At 45.3% G+C, this 14,262-nt stretch overlaps 1 protein-coding gene across 1 annotated transcript in view; it reads left to right on the top strand.

Annotated features, from left to right (window-relative positions):
* The window catches only part of DZIP1L (DAZ interacting zinc finger protein 1 like), a 49,050-nt gene that overhangs the window by 19,365 nt on the left and 15,423 nt on the right, over nucleotides 1–14,262 (top strand). The window contains exons 8-13 of the mRNA XM_016186304.2: nucleotides 2,884–2,914; nucleotides 3,207–3,260; nucleotides 9,994–10,127; nucleotides 11,486–11,654; nucleotides 12,477–12,693; nucleotides 13,040–13,221. Of these exons, the coding sequence (XP_016041790.1) occupies nucleotides 2,884–2,914; nucleotides 3,207–3,260; nucleotides 9,994–10,127; nucleotides 11,486–11,654; nucleotides 12,477–12,693; nucleotides 13,040–13,221 (787 nt within the window). The remainder of the gene's footprint in view (nucleotides 1–2,883; nucleotides 2,915–3,206; nucleotides 3,261–9,993; nucleotides 10,128–11,485; nucleotides 11,655–12,476; nucleotides 12,694–13,039; nucleotides 13,222–14,262) is intronic.

The following is a 14,262-nucleotide window of genomic DNA, read 5'->3' as shown; positions in this document are numbered from 1 at the left end:
TGAACCACAAATGCCCTGGAGGGAGGGTGGAACTTGTTAACAGTGGTTATGTAAATAGAATGAAGTGGTTATGTAAATAAAATAGTGTTAAGCAGGGGGAATTTAAACCAAATGAAACAGAAGGGGTCTCATGCATACCAACAATTCCCCCTTTCTTTTTAACTAATGGCCATTGTGGGGTGAACAGAAACCTATATCGTACAGGCGTTTTCAAAAGAACTGGCATAAGACGTGGAAAACAAAATAGGCGAGCAGCAATAACCAGTGTGATGCCAAGGGGAGCTTTTCTTGCCTCAAAGGGCAAGGCCTAGCAGGCAAAAGGGCATTTCTTGCCTCTGGGAACACTTCATGCCTCTGGGGCATCTCTTGCCTCAAAGGGCGTTTCCTGCCTCTGTGGGCATCTCTTGCCTCTTGGGGCGCTTCATGCCTCTGTGGGCATAACCTAATAAAGAGGGGGAGTTTTCTGCCTCTGGGACAGAGCCTGCAGGCGAGGGGACATGGTCTATAAAGTCTCAAGGCAATTGGCTGAAGTTAGTCTTTGAGAAACACAGCAGCGTGTACCAGTAAGTCCGATGGAGGTGTCAGTCTAAAGTAGCTGACCACAGAAGAAAATGCCAGAGGATGAAACGCTGCACATCTGTCTCGATGGGGAATGTCGGCCACCAGAATTCTGTTTTTCTGTAGAGAGTGAGCTTTGGAGTCTGTGAATCTGTTTCTTCAGGTCGTGTCAGGTCTCATCATTGGTTTTTGGGGGCGATGTCAGAGAACAGGATCCAAATGGATTTCCAGGAATTTCATTTGAGTAGATGTTTTTTCATGTGAAGACTTTGACAGCTGAAATTCACTTACTTGTCAAACAAAACTTGTAGCAGATTAGAAGTTTACTATAATTGATAACTCCATTATAATTGGAAGTCCTTTTTAGTATGATTTTAAGGTTGTTTAAACAGTTTAAACTTAATAAAATGTGGAAAGGTAAACAGAAGAACCATGGTTAAAAGCCTCAGGCATGAGAATTATTAACATAATCATTGCACTATCTGCCCCACCCATAACTCATACTGTTTTGAGGATTAAACATTTTAGATTTATGCCAAGACGTAAAAAAAGAAATCAAAGGAGGAAAAAACAATTTTTTGGATTGTTTCTGGATGTCTCTAGAAATCACGGCTGCGTCCAGCATTTTTTTTTAAGTCAGTGTCAAACAAAAATTCAGTCATTCAAATCATTTTCTTATGAAATGCAACTTGAACCAGATTATCAAGATCTCAACATGTAGGATTAAGAATCCTCGAAGGACATCCTAGTCTAAAAAGGTCCTCGAAATTTCATTTAGGGTGCTTCGGACTGTTCCTGCTGGATTGCTTCAGGCACCCATTTTTAAAAGTGTCTTCCCATCAAAGAAAGAATCCAATCAGGAGAGTAGAACTAACCACGTGTCTCTATACTTGGGAACTGCCAGGGTACTGGAGAATGCTCCTCAAATTAGAGTAGTCCTTCTCCATGGGAAACATGCGAGAAGAAGTCCAGAAAGTCCCAGGGGAAATCCCCATGCATATCCCAAGGTCTACGATCACGGTCATAAAGAACCAGACTGTGGCCCAGAGCAAAATGTAGTCCTTTTCCTCAGGAAACATGGGAGAGGGAATCCAGAAAGTCCAAGGAGAAATCTCCGTGCATCTCCCAAGCTCTATGATCCTGGTCATAAGAAACCAAAGTTCCTGGTCAGGGAACCAAAGTGTGGCCCAGAGTAAAATGTTCCAGAGACAGAGAAACTGTCTCATAATGAAACAGTAGAGGCTTTGGCAAACCTCTTCGTAAGTAGAAGAGAAGACCATAGTGCATAGGTAGGCAAAGTCTTCACTTATCTGGGAGTTGCACAGGTCTGGCCCCACGTTGGGGGCCATATGTTGTCACTGTCCAGAATTCTCTGTGTAGATCTGGCCAGCCAGCTATGCCTGTGCTGGGGGTTCCTGTCCAAGGGGATGCTGCCTGCAGCAGGTGGAGGAAGAAATCCAGGCATTTCTGGGAAAGGGTGCTGAGCAGATAGTTCAGGCAATGTCTGTTGTTTTCGACAGGTTATGTTGTTTTCAATGGGCTGGCTTCACAGGCGGGTAACAGACGACCAGGGACTCATGGTTGAGCTGTAGGCAGTATCTCTTTATTCATGCAGGACGCAGCACAATCTAAGACGAGCTAAGTTAAACTCAAAGTACAGTACTGTAAAACTCACAATGCTGTCTTTATATATACTTGCCAAGTAAGGTGGAAACAGGATGTGACATAGAGAGGGTGGAGAGAAAAGTGACTGGTGAAAATCAGAGTGTGACAAAGAGGGGGCAGATTAGGCAAGAATCCTATCACTGAACCACAAATGCCCTGGAGGGAGGGTGGAACTTGTTAACAGTGGTTATGTAAATAGAATGAAGTGGTTATGTAAATAAAATAGTGTTAAGCAGGGGGGATTTAAACCAAATGAAACAGAAGGGGTCTCATGCATACCAACAAATGTCCATTGCCTGTTTCCTTCCCCCAGGGAGCACCCACTGTAAAGCCCACAGTACAGGAGGGGAGCCTGCCTGCCTGGGCTGTTTGCCTCCAGTTGTATCTATGGAGCAGACCCCTCTGCCTCCATGCACCCCTGTCTTCAACATAACCCTCTGTGATGAGTGGCCCTCTTACCTGACCTGCCTTCTGAACCTGGGCCTCTCCTCTCATAAGGATGGCAGAAAGTGTGTTGGAAGGCTGGGCTGGTGTACCCTGAGCCCTGTCCAGCTCTCAGTGGGTGGCATGTACAGGGGACTGTCCCTACTCCAGCACGAGCAGACCCCTCTAGAGCAGAGCTCCCTGTGACTCTAACCTTCTCTGCTCCACATCTTGCAGATCCTGGCCTTGTCCCCCAAAGGGATGGAAGGTAAGTCTGCGGGAGATGTTTTGTCACAACTGTGCTGTGCCTTGGGGTCTCATCTCTCCTGTTAAATCCTGTCTATCTAGTGGGTATGGTTTCCTGCCTGATCTGCTCTTCTTTCTGTGTATGTGTATGTGTATGCGTATGCGTATGTGTATGTGTATGTGGGGTTGGGGGTGGGAGAGGAAACAGTGGGAAGGGCTAAGGCTCTTGGGGACCATGATTGATAGAGGGGAAATGTGAACTCATGGTTATGGATTAGTACATTAGAACCACTAATTATCCCTTCTCTCCCCAGGGGATGGTGGGAACAGAAAGGTTGTGGACTTAAAAGAGGAGTCTTCTGAGGAAGGTAGGACCTCATTTCCCCTGGCTTCTAATGCAGACAGCCGCCTTGCCAGCCTCTTCACTGCTTAGCGTGTCTATTTCACACTGTGCAGATGCCTGAAGCTGGGGAGAGGGGCCCAGGCAGGTGGAATAAATGTGCCTGTTGTAAAGATAAGCCAGGCTCAGAGAAAGTGGGGACTGTGCAGAGTCACAGACCTAGCAGAGCAGGGACAGATTGGGGAGGTCTTAGCAGCTGTGCTGACCTACAGAGGCTGAGGCCTGGCTGCACTGGGTCAGAAGGTCTGTGTGGGCTCCTCTGTTTGGTGCACAGCTGAGCAGGGTCAGGGCAGACCCTATGAGAAAGCTACAGAACCCTGTGTATGTTTTGGGAGACTGAGGCTCAACCCATGCCTCACACATGACCTTCCTCCTTCCATGCTCTCCACCCAGGCACTGACTCTTAGTGCAGAGCTCTCAAGAAGTGGTTTTTAGGGGATGCAAGAAAATACAGGAAAAAGTTAGAACATCTCAAGGACTTTTGAGACTGGCTGGGACAGCCACTGGGAGAGGCCAGAGAGCTCACAGCTCACCTGCTGGCCAGGAATGCACACCCCAGCCAGTGTGTGATCTAGAATTCTAGAGTAAGCCTATAGACACATCAGGAAGGGGATTATTCTTATTTATTTATTTGTTTGTTTGTTTGTTTATTTATTTATTTAAAAAGGAGACATTAACAAAACCGTAGGATAGGAGGGGTACAACTCCACACAATTCCCACTACCAGATCTCTATATCCCATACCCTCCCCTGATAGCTTTCCCAGTCCCTGTCCCTCTGGGAGTATGGACCCAAGGTCATTGTGGGTTGCAGAAGGTGGAAGGTCTGGCTTCTGTAATTGCTTCCCCGCTGAACATGGGTGTTGATTGGTCGATCCATACTCCCAGTCTGCCTCTCTCTTTCCCTAGTAGGGTGGGTCTCTGGGGAACTGGAGCTCCAGGACATATTGGTGGGGTCATCTGTCCAGGGAAGTCTGGTCAGCATCCTGCTGGCATCTGGAACCTAGTGGCTGAAAAGAGACTTTAACATACAAAGCCAAACAAATTGTTGAACCATTATAGACCTAAAGGCTGGAATAGTGCAGATGAAGTGTTGGGGGGTGTTGTATGCTTTACATTGGGTTGTTCTAGCTCTCCCCCACCAAGAAAATTGGATCAGTCCTGCTAGTTTCGCGGCCCGCTTGGCCCCGCCCCTAGGAACCCTGTGAGAGTTCCAGAGTTCCAGAGTTCGAGAGTTAGAGAGAGTGCTTGGCACCACCGCGGGGGGGAAAGAGGCAGCAGAGTTCTGTTTGGTTTGGTTTATGAATCGTTGTTCCTGAATAAAGAAATACAGCTTCCCTGCCCAGCCGTTGTCTCCGTGTCTCTGTTACCTGCCCGTGAAGCTAGCCCGGCCAGCTGGAGCCTACAAATTTTAACAACAGGGGGGTACTCACTGTGGACTATTGTGTACTTCTGCTTTCAGGTATATATTTTGCCCTAGTTTGTGGATATGTGTAAACATATGCTCTGTCTCAGGGGACCTGGTCTATATCTATGTTTTGGGACTTTGTTAGGAAGTGAACCTCCTGGAATGGAATTAGAGAATACTATGAAAGGAAAGGTCTCACCCGAGTAATGAAGCTGAAGGATTGTCATTCCATACCTGAAGTCTCTGGACACAGTCTGAAGTGAAGCTTGCTGAGGTGGCTCTTGTTGCATTGATTAGGTTGTGATCAGTGGATGCAATATTATTTGATATGAATTGAGAGAAGCATGCAGGAAAGTGCACCCCATCCTGAGGTTCCAGGACTGGGGGAAATATAGGCTCTATAGTGGAAATGTGAGGTTCCTGCTGTCTTAGGGTTCAAGAAAACAGTGGATAGTTATTGTTATCATCACATTATTTGGTAATTGGGTTAACTTTGTTAGAATTTGCTGTATAATACCCAGCATCTTGTATATAGCTGTGCCACCGGTTGCTTCTGTTCTCCCTGGTCTAGGCTATTGAGAGAGTCAACATATCAAAGACTCAGCCTATATATTAAAAAGACTCAGTCTGTGCTTTAAAAAGTTTGAGACATACAATTAATTTTAGGAAGGGGGTTATTCTTATTAGCAAAGAGTTTACTGTGAGGTGTTTTGTTAATACAGTATGTTCCTGAATTTTTAAAAATTAAATTTATTAGTGATTTAATAATTGTTTATATGATCATATGATTATAAGGATATAGTTCCGTGCAGTACCCACAACCACATTTCTATACCCATTCCACACTCATTGTCTTTCCCTGCTTTTTCCCCAAGGATAAACATCATAGTTTTCACAGAGTCTTAGCTATAGTTTGATATTCTTTTTCAAGTGAGCTCATGTGTTGCAGCTCTTTATATGGCATATATGAGTGAAACCATACAGTAGTTCTCTCTCAGAGAAATGCAGGCCACTTGGTAACAGATATAAACTAAAGCAGCAAGAGTACTTGAAAACAAACGCCAAATTAAAGAGCTAAAAATATTGTATATAAGGAGGATGAGAAAAAAAAATTTAAATGTTATAAAAGACATTAATGATTACTAGGAAGAGGGGAGTCGGGTGATAGTGCAGCAGGTTAAGCTCACGTGGCGCAAAGCTCGAGGACCAGCATAAGGATCCTGGTTCAAGCCCCCGGTTCCCCACCTGCAGGGAAGTCGCTTCACAGGTGGTGAAGCAGGTCTGCAGATGTTTATCTTTCTCTCCCCCTCTTTGTCTTCCCCTCCTCTCTCCGTTTCTCTCTGTCCTATCCAACAATGATGACATCAAGAACAACAACAATAATAACTACAACAATAAAACAAGGGCAACAAAAGGGAATAAATAAATATTTTAAAAATCTTTAGAAATTAGTAGGAAGAAAAATGACATTATTTATCATGACACAGAGGACTGTATGTATGTATCTTTGTTATACATAAAAGTATTATGCATGTAATTTATGTATGGATATATTATATATAAACACATTTAAGAGAGTGTTCCCTAAACTGTTCATGTCTCACCATTCTTTGCTTGAACATCCTCTACCCAATTCCTCCTCCCTTTTCTTACTTTAAAATTGTCTTATATTTTTATGGCCTATGTTTCTATGTCTGTTTTACTGTGTGTCACCTTGAGAGTTAAAGGTTCCATATTTCTTTCTCTGTGACACTCTTGTCAGTAACTTTTGCAAGGCAGATCTGGCAAAAATCCTTTAGTTTTTGTGTGTCTAGTACTGTTTTGATTGCTCCTTCCTATTTGAAAGATAGGTAAAGCCTGGCAAGTCTTGTCTTTTAAACACTCGAATATACCATTCCACTCTTTCCTGACCTCCATGGTTCCTGCAGTAAAATCTTTTCCCTGAAAGTTTGTAAAGTTTTTCTTTGTCCTTCACTTTTGATAGTCACCATGATGTGTCTTGGTGTAGGTCTATTTGGGTTTAAGAATGTGGAAGTTCTCTTTATTCCCTGAGTATCTATATCCTGACCACATCCTAAATTTTAGAAAACTATCTCCTATTATTTCTTTCAATATGGTGTCTTCTCCCTTCTTCCTTTACTTTCCTGTAGAGACCCTTACAATTATATGTTTTCCTGGGTTGCTTCATTTTTTCTAAATATTTTTCTCTCTTTCTACTTTGAAGTCAAAGACAGTGGCCAGTTTGCTTTCTATTTCTGGTGATGTTCACTCTTCTACATGAGTGAGTCTGCTACCTTGACTTGCTGTCCAAGACTAGAGTAAAAAGTGTTTGTTATCCCCTGTAACTCTGCTTTCAAGTTTTCCCTTTACCTATCAAGTGAATCTTTAAAGTCACAGATTCCTTTCTTAGTCCATTTCTCCTTATTCAATTGAGAGCTTTTTATTTCTTTAAATTCCCTGAGAATGCATTCCCTCAACTCCTTCCCTGGTAGCTCTCCTGGATTTATATCATTCGGTTTCTGTGCTTCCTCTTGTTTCAGCAGAGCCAGTGTTTTCTTAGTATTACCCATCTGTTTTGGCTTCTGTTGTTGCCCACAGGTGGTGCTGGATTCTGCTTTGTACAGTGAGTTGCAGAAGGAGGGAAGGAGCTTTGAACTGATATAGTCTCTTGGTGCTTGATGTCCCTTAAACAGAGACCTAGCCTGGGGGCAGGGTGGAGATCCCAGACCTCTTTCTCTTCCCAGACTGATTTCTGAAAGTAGGTACTCTGCTGTGAGGTCAAAGTCACTCTTCCTGCCTGCAGGGCAGTCTGACCTTGATCACAAGGATTTCTATGGCAGCTGGGACACCTTAGGGTTTGATAAGCTTCCCTGATGCCGCAATCTGTTGCAGATTCCTCTCAACAATTCTCTGGAATTTTCTTGGAGCTTGTGGGTTCTACAGCTCTAAAAGACAGTCCAGAGTTCCTTTTAAACAACAGTACCCTTTTCAATCTGCTGAGTGTGTTTGAAGTGATTGTAAATACATTGCCCATAGGCAATGTGTTACCTTGTTTCTGCTTGAGTCCTTCTCTCCCTCCTTTCCTACTGTCCATGCACAATCACCAAGATTCAGATAGCGATGTTCTTTCCTTCCTTAGAAATCCCAGATGTTCGTTGATGAAATTTGTTGAGTTATTTTGTTGTAAAATGGGTTTTCTGGGAGAGAGCCAACTTACCATGACTAGGTTGCCATAGCTCCATCCTGAAAGTCCCTTTCTTGACTTTTTGCTATAGATATATTAGTCTATCCATTAGATAAAGAAAACTTGAGAATGAAAGCATGCCAGTAGATGGATAGTGAGCAGCGGGTCTCCCTCCTGCTGGCCATCCAGTGTCTACAGAGATGCTGCTGTTCATGGTTCCTCAGGCATCTTTTGTTTGTCATTGACTTAACATGTTTACAAATTACAAACTTTCTGGGCTATAGTGTTAACTCACTGCAACTCTATTCTTGAATGCCTATGGATAAATTTCAGTTATTATTTCTTATAAATCTGGCCTTTTCGGGGGCCAGGCAGTAGCACAGCGGGTTAAGCACACATGGCGCAAAGTGCAAACACTGGTGCAAGGATCTCCTGGTGCCCCACCTGCAGGGAGGTCGCTTCACAAGCAGTGAAGCAGATCTGCAGGTGCCTTTCTTCCCCCTTCTTTTTCTTCCTCATCTCTCTCGATTTTTTTCTGTCCTATCCAACAACAACAACAGCAATGGCAACAATAACAACAACAAGGGTAACAAAATGATAAAAAAAATGGCCTCCAGGAGCAGTGGATTCGTAGTGCAAGCACTGAGTCCCAGCAAGAACCCTGGAGGAAAAAAAAAAACTGGCCTTTTCTCCCTTCTCTTTTTAGAGGTTTCCTTATGTAATGGGGTCTGATATGGCTCAAAGTTGTTTCATTCCTCCTGAGTCTTTTAAAATATGGATCTTCATCCATTTTAAAATGTGTGGTCATTTTATCCTCTACCTAATAAATCTATTTCCCAAGTCTACTTCATTTTCAGATAAACCTTAATCTGATTCAGAGTGCTTTCAATGTGCTGGATAGCTGTTTACAATTTCACTTGCAAGCTTTCGATCTGTTTAGTGAATAAACTATTGAGTTCTTTTCTCTCTTTATTTACCTGCTTTTTGTTGTAAATTGAGAATTTTAATTTAAAAAGAATTTCCATGATGAGTTTTTAAAATAATTTCTCTGATAACCTCTCCAGTTCAACAACATAATAACTGTCTACTCATTTCCTATAAGCACCTCCATGATTTTCTTAGAAAAAACTTAAGACTTTTCAGTTCATGCTTTTTTTTTTTTGGCTTCGGTAGTCTACCAGCATGTGGTGCTGTAGCTGTTGTGATGAAATTATCCTTTGTTTCTAAGGTGTGATGGGGAGTAGGAAGGTCTATCTATGGCTGGTAAACATTAATGATACCTAGGTTGATGGACAGGACTTATTAGTGTAAAACCTAGCAGGAGGTACTTTCTTCTCTGTCCAGTGCTCTGGTGAAGTGTTAATAATGATGGCTGGGAGATGCCTTGCCTTTAGTTCTCAAATCACTCCCCTCCTGTCTCTGTCTGTGTCCACACACCCATCCAATTTTTGAGAAGTACTCTTCTTCCTGCAATCCTGGTGGTGTTTTGGTAAGATTTTCTGTGGAAATTTTTTGTTTTCTGTTTATATGCCTTTATATTAAATATTTGGTTTGCCAATGTCTATTCTAACATGGTAATATCTCTGGAAGTCTTTTATGTATCTTTCCAGAGATAGTTAGTGTAAAGCTAGCCACATATATGTCTACACTCATATCCTTCTTTTTTCTTCTTCTTTTTCTTTTCTTTTTTTCTTCTTCTCTTTTCTAATACAAGTGCATTGTACATGTTGTTCTATAGAATGGCCGTTGGGTGCATGAAAAAAAAAAAAAACCCTTACAAATCATTAGGAAAATACAAATCAATATCACTGTCAGGATTCAGTTTAAGTCAAAAGTATTAAACCCTCAATTCACCTGGGGCAGGAGTGAGCTCAGATTGTGAGTTCTACACAGCAGGGCTCAAGAAATGAAATCCTACAGGTGGGTCCAAAGACTCTGAAGCAGTGCTGCGCAGGAGCAGGCACACCTCAGTTCCTGACTAACCTGTGTTGACCACTCTGTTGAGGACAATGGCCCTGGTTTCATACCAGAGTTACTGCCCAGAAAGTATGGCCCTGGGAATGGAAGTTAGAGGTGCTCAGGCTGACCTTGCTGATGTTCTGTGCTGCAGAGCTAGAAGACTCAAGGCCTGAACAGCAGAAGATTCTGGAAATGCAGAGACAAAAGCACATCTTGATGCAGCAGCTCAGGACAGTGATGGAAGAGGAGCTTCTGGTGAAGCTGGAGAACCTAGGGATACCAAGAGTGAGCCCCAATGCCCTGCTGAGGGCCCAGCCTGCTATTCAGACCTGGGTGTCCTGACCCTGATGAGAGGCCCATTGCTCTCCTGTTGTCTGCTTACTCATTGTGTGCTCCTACGGGCACCTCTGATATCCAGGAGCATAGAGCTCCTAGCCTTCCTCCCACCTGCCTCCCAACCCAGGACCGGTCTCCTCTCCCAGGGTTTCCTGAGAGGACTCTGAGTCCTGACCTCTGCTCACTGGGTACTTCCTGCTCTGTGTCTGCACTTTCTGACAGCAAGAACTGAGTTTCCGGTCTGACCTGAGGTGTTATCATTGATCCAGGGAACACCTGAATGTCATTGTCCCTTCATGCTTGTGTTTAGACAGAAGATGCATCTTATCCATAACTGTTGGTATGCCGGGCTGGGCTAGTTTCATGGGCGGTAGAGAGACGACCAGGGACTCATGGCTGAGCTGGGAAGCAGTACCTCATTTATTAATCAGATACATCGCCTTTTATGCATCTCTTCACCGGAAGTGGCAAGGGAAAGGAAATGTCTAGGAGATGGGGGTGGAGCAAAAAAAGAGCGCAAACAGAACATAGAAAGCTTCCATCTAACCAGTGGGGATTAAACCAATACCCTGCAGGCAGGGCGGTAAAACAGTGATTATGTAAACAAACCACATCATAAGTAATACAAGTGAACCTAATGTGATGATCAAAACAGAAGGTCTTATAAGCAGAATTTAGAAGCATACCAACACATAACACAGAAAGATGCAAGATTAGAAAAATAAAACACATATACCTTGTTGTTAAGTCAGCCAAACCAAATAAAAAGGGCCACCTGGACTTCAGTTAGTAAGAATGCTCACCAATATTTTACTGCTTCCAACTACTGCTTCATCTTACTTTGACTTTGTATTCAGACTTGATGAAAGCATGTTCTTTCTAAGGATGAAATCTTGCTTTCCGTGACTTGGATGGAATGTGAGGTGGCCATGCTGACTGAGGAGGAGGAAATACTGGAGGATCTCACTCAGATGTGGGATTTAAGGAGTAGAGCAAGGGACTACACAGGGCAAAATAACTACTCAGTCTATGCCTACAGAACCAAGGTGATTAGAGGAGGACGTGAAAGGGGGAGGAAGGCACTGTGAGGATTGGTGAATGTGCAGCTGCATTTGGAGAGGCGACATTTAGTACTGATGCAAAGAATGTCTCCTCAAATAATATTTCCTGAAAATGAAAAAGGAAAAGGTAAACACACTGTCTAGAGGCTAATTCAGATTCCCCCAAGACCCTCATGTGCCCCTGAGAGGCTCAGGAGAAGGAGGGAGAAGGGAGCCCTCTCTTAGGTGACCTTCTGTCACTTCTAGGACGTGGGGGGCATTTCCCCCAGTACCTTCAGCCACCTGGAGAGCCACCTGAAAGCCCTGCGGGAGCAAAAGGCAGCAAAGAATCCTGAATTGAAAACTCTTAGGGAACAGCTCATCAAGAAAATCACAAGAAGAGTTAAAGAAATGAAGGAGAATGAGGCTGGTGTGGGTGAGCTTCCAGGTTAAGCTGGCAGGAGGGTGGCAGGGGATTGTGGGATTGGAGGGGCAACCTTGTCTGTGTCCCTGCCTTCCAAGGGCTGCTCTGAAGGCCAGTGTGCAGGGTGTTCCCAGGTGACTGAGCCCAAAAGGTCTGCCTGGGAGACCATGCTGGTTGGATGGACCCCCAGCTCCCTGGGGAGGCTGCAGGGGGCAGAGCTGGGCTGTGGTCTGCCCTGGAGTCTCCCTGCTGGCTCTGCTGCCCTCTAACTCCTTGGGATGCCATCATTCCCTCATCCCTAAAATACTGATTTCAAGTGTTTCTGCAAGTGACAGATGGACAGGAGGTTCAGCCAGTCTCCATCTGCCTCTGGTGCCTGAGAGCTCTCTGTGGTTTCTCTGGTCCCAGGAGCACTGCCCTGCCTCCTGGTGGCAGCAGTGCCTTCCTGCAGGGCTGCCCTCACTCAAGAAGCAGGCTAGGTGACTGGAGAGGGTGTGATGGTGGGGGCAGCCTCCAGGGCTGGTTTTGGCCAAGGTCTGGGGGAGGAGCTGTAGGCATGTTGGGCCCTGCTTTCCACAACTTCCACCCCCCCCACCCCCACCCCCCGGTTCCTGGAGGGACCACAGGGGCCTCTAGCAGCATCTGCTATCCTGGTGCCTGAGGAAACCAGGGATGTCACCCTCAGTACAGCCAGCAGGGGGCAGTAGGGTAGGCAATGACTCAACCTGCAGTGGGGATGTGCAGGGCACAGAGTGACCATCCGGCTCCAGTGGGTTCCTCCTCTTGGGCTGGAGGCCCAGGTGGGTGTGCTCTGACATTTGATTCTGTTTCTAGTCAAAACCAAACTGAACCCACTGGTCACCGAAGAGTTGGAGCCAAAGGACAGAATTCTCAGTAAGACATTACCACCCAAGCTGACAGAGTCACCCAGGACATGTCATCAGAGCCATGGCAGCCATGGACCTGGCATGGCCCTAGTGCCCATTCCTACTCCCCGCTCCAGAACATATGGGCACTCTAGTGCCCCAGCCCTCTCAGAGTCTGGACTGAGGTGAGCCCTGATTCTGCCCTCTCCCTGAATCGGGCCTGAGCATGGCCAGCCTCAGCCTCCCTATCCTGTGCTCCCTCAGGCTCTGAAGACAGGTGAGGGCAGAGACACAAGTGGACAGGAGGTCTTGGAAGGCTCAGCCCCAGCTCCCAGGAAGAGCCCTGCCTCCTTGGCTTCATGTCTCTGTTTCTCCCATGCCTCCAGTCCCAGTGGCCACACAGGGATTTCTGGACCCCCTCTCCTTACACAGGAACTGGCATGGCTGGGAAGAGCACACATACCCACAGACATTCAGTGAGCTCCTAAGAGGTGTCTCTTTACCCCTGCCTCCCCATTTTTCTCTCCCTAGGGACAATACACCCCCATTCAGTTCTGAAGAGGACCCAGTAGACTTCCTACAGAGTTTGTCTCTTCAGAGCCCTCGACATCCTTCCTGGAAGTCTCCCAGGCTGAGCAGTGACTACAGGTCTGACTCTGAGAACTCAGACCTCAGTGCCCAAAATGATCGTCCTGGTAGGCAGGCATCCACTGGTAAGTGACCAGAACCATGGGGCCCTCCCCCAGGCCCAATTTCTCTGGATCCTGACATACCCTGTATTTTTCTGCCAATTTCCTGATTTGGTCATTCAGTATGTGAAAATGAAAGCATGAGCTTGATTCTCAGCAGAGTTTCTATCTGGAATAGCAGAGATCTTGGGAGGGGATGGAAGAATTTGAGGGAGGCTCATTTATCCTCTTGATTTACCAGTGTATTGATTAACAGTTGTAGACTGTAGGGACCCTCCCACCCCATCCTCCCCTGGTTTTTGATCAGTATGGACACATGAGCACCAAAGCCTAGATTTCTCTCTCTCTCTCTCTCTTTTTCTTTTTGCCAGTAGGGTCAGTGCTGGGGCTTGATGCCAGCACTATGAACCTATTGCTCTGGTTGGCCATTTTTTCCCTTTAGTCTTTTTGTATTATTTGTCAGGATAAAGAAAAATTGAGAGAGGAGAGTGAGAAAGAAAGATAAACACTTGTAGACCTGCTTCACCACTTGGGAAGCATCTGTGCTGCAACTGGGGCAGTGGGGACTCACATTAGGGTCCTTGCATAGGTTCTTATGTTGGTAATATGTGTGTTTAATTGGGCACACCACTGCCCAGCCCCCAGATTTTTTATGCTTATTTTAATTTATCTTGTTAGTGATTTAATCATGGCTTACAAGATCATAAGATTACAGGGGTATAGTTCCACACTGCACCCACTACCACACTTCTATGGTCTCTCCTCCCACCCCCCTGTATTCCTGTCTCTCCCCTCTTACTTCCAAGGATAACCACAATAGTTTTCACAATTCTTCTTCTTCTAGCGTCTGCCCTTCTTCCGTAGCCAGTCAACAGGTCAGGTTGAAAGCTGTCAGGAGCTGCTTGTTGCTGGCTTTGAAAGTGACTGGGATCCATGTGGATTCAGTCGGCTAGGAAGGATCCTCAGTTTCCCCAATGAATGGGTACTCACGGGATGCACCACGAGAAGGTCGATCCAATGCATCCCACAATGATTTGTCATTAAAAAATGAGTTCCTGTGTTACA

Source organism: Erinaceus europaeus, chromosome 1, assembly GCF_950295315.1.
Source record: "Erinaceus europaeus chromosome 1, mEriEur2.1, whole genome shotgun sequence".
In the NCBI taxonomy this organism is placed as follows: domain Eukaryota; kingdom Metazoa; phylum Chordata; class Mammalia; order Eulipotyphla; family Erinaceidae; genus Erinaceus; species Erinaceus europaeus.
This window is presented reverse-complemented; position numbering and strand designations above follow the sequence as displayed.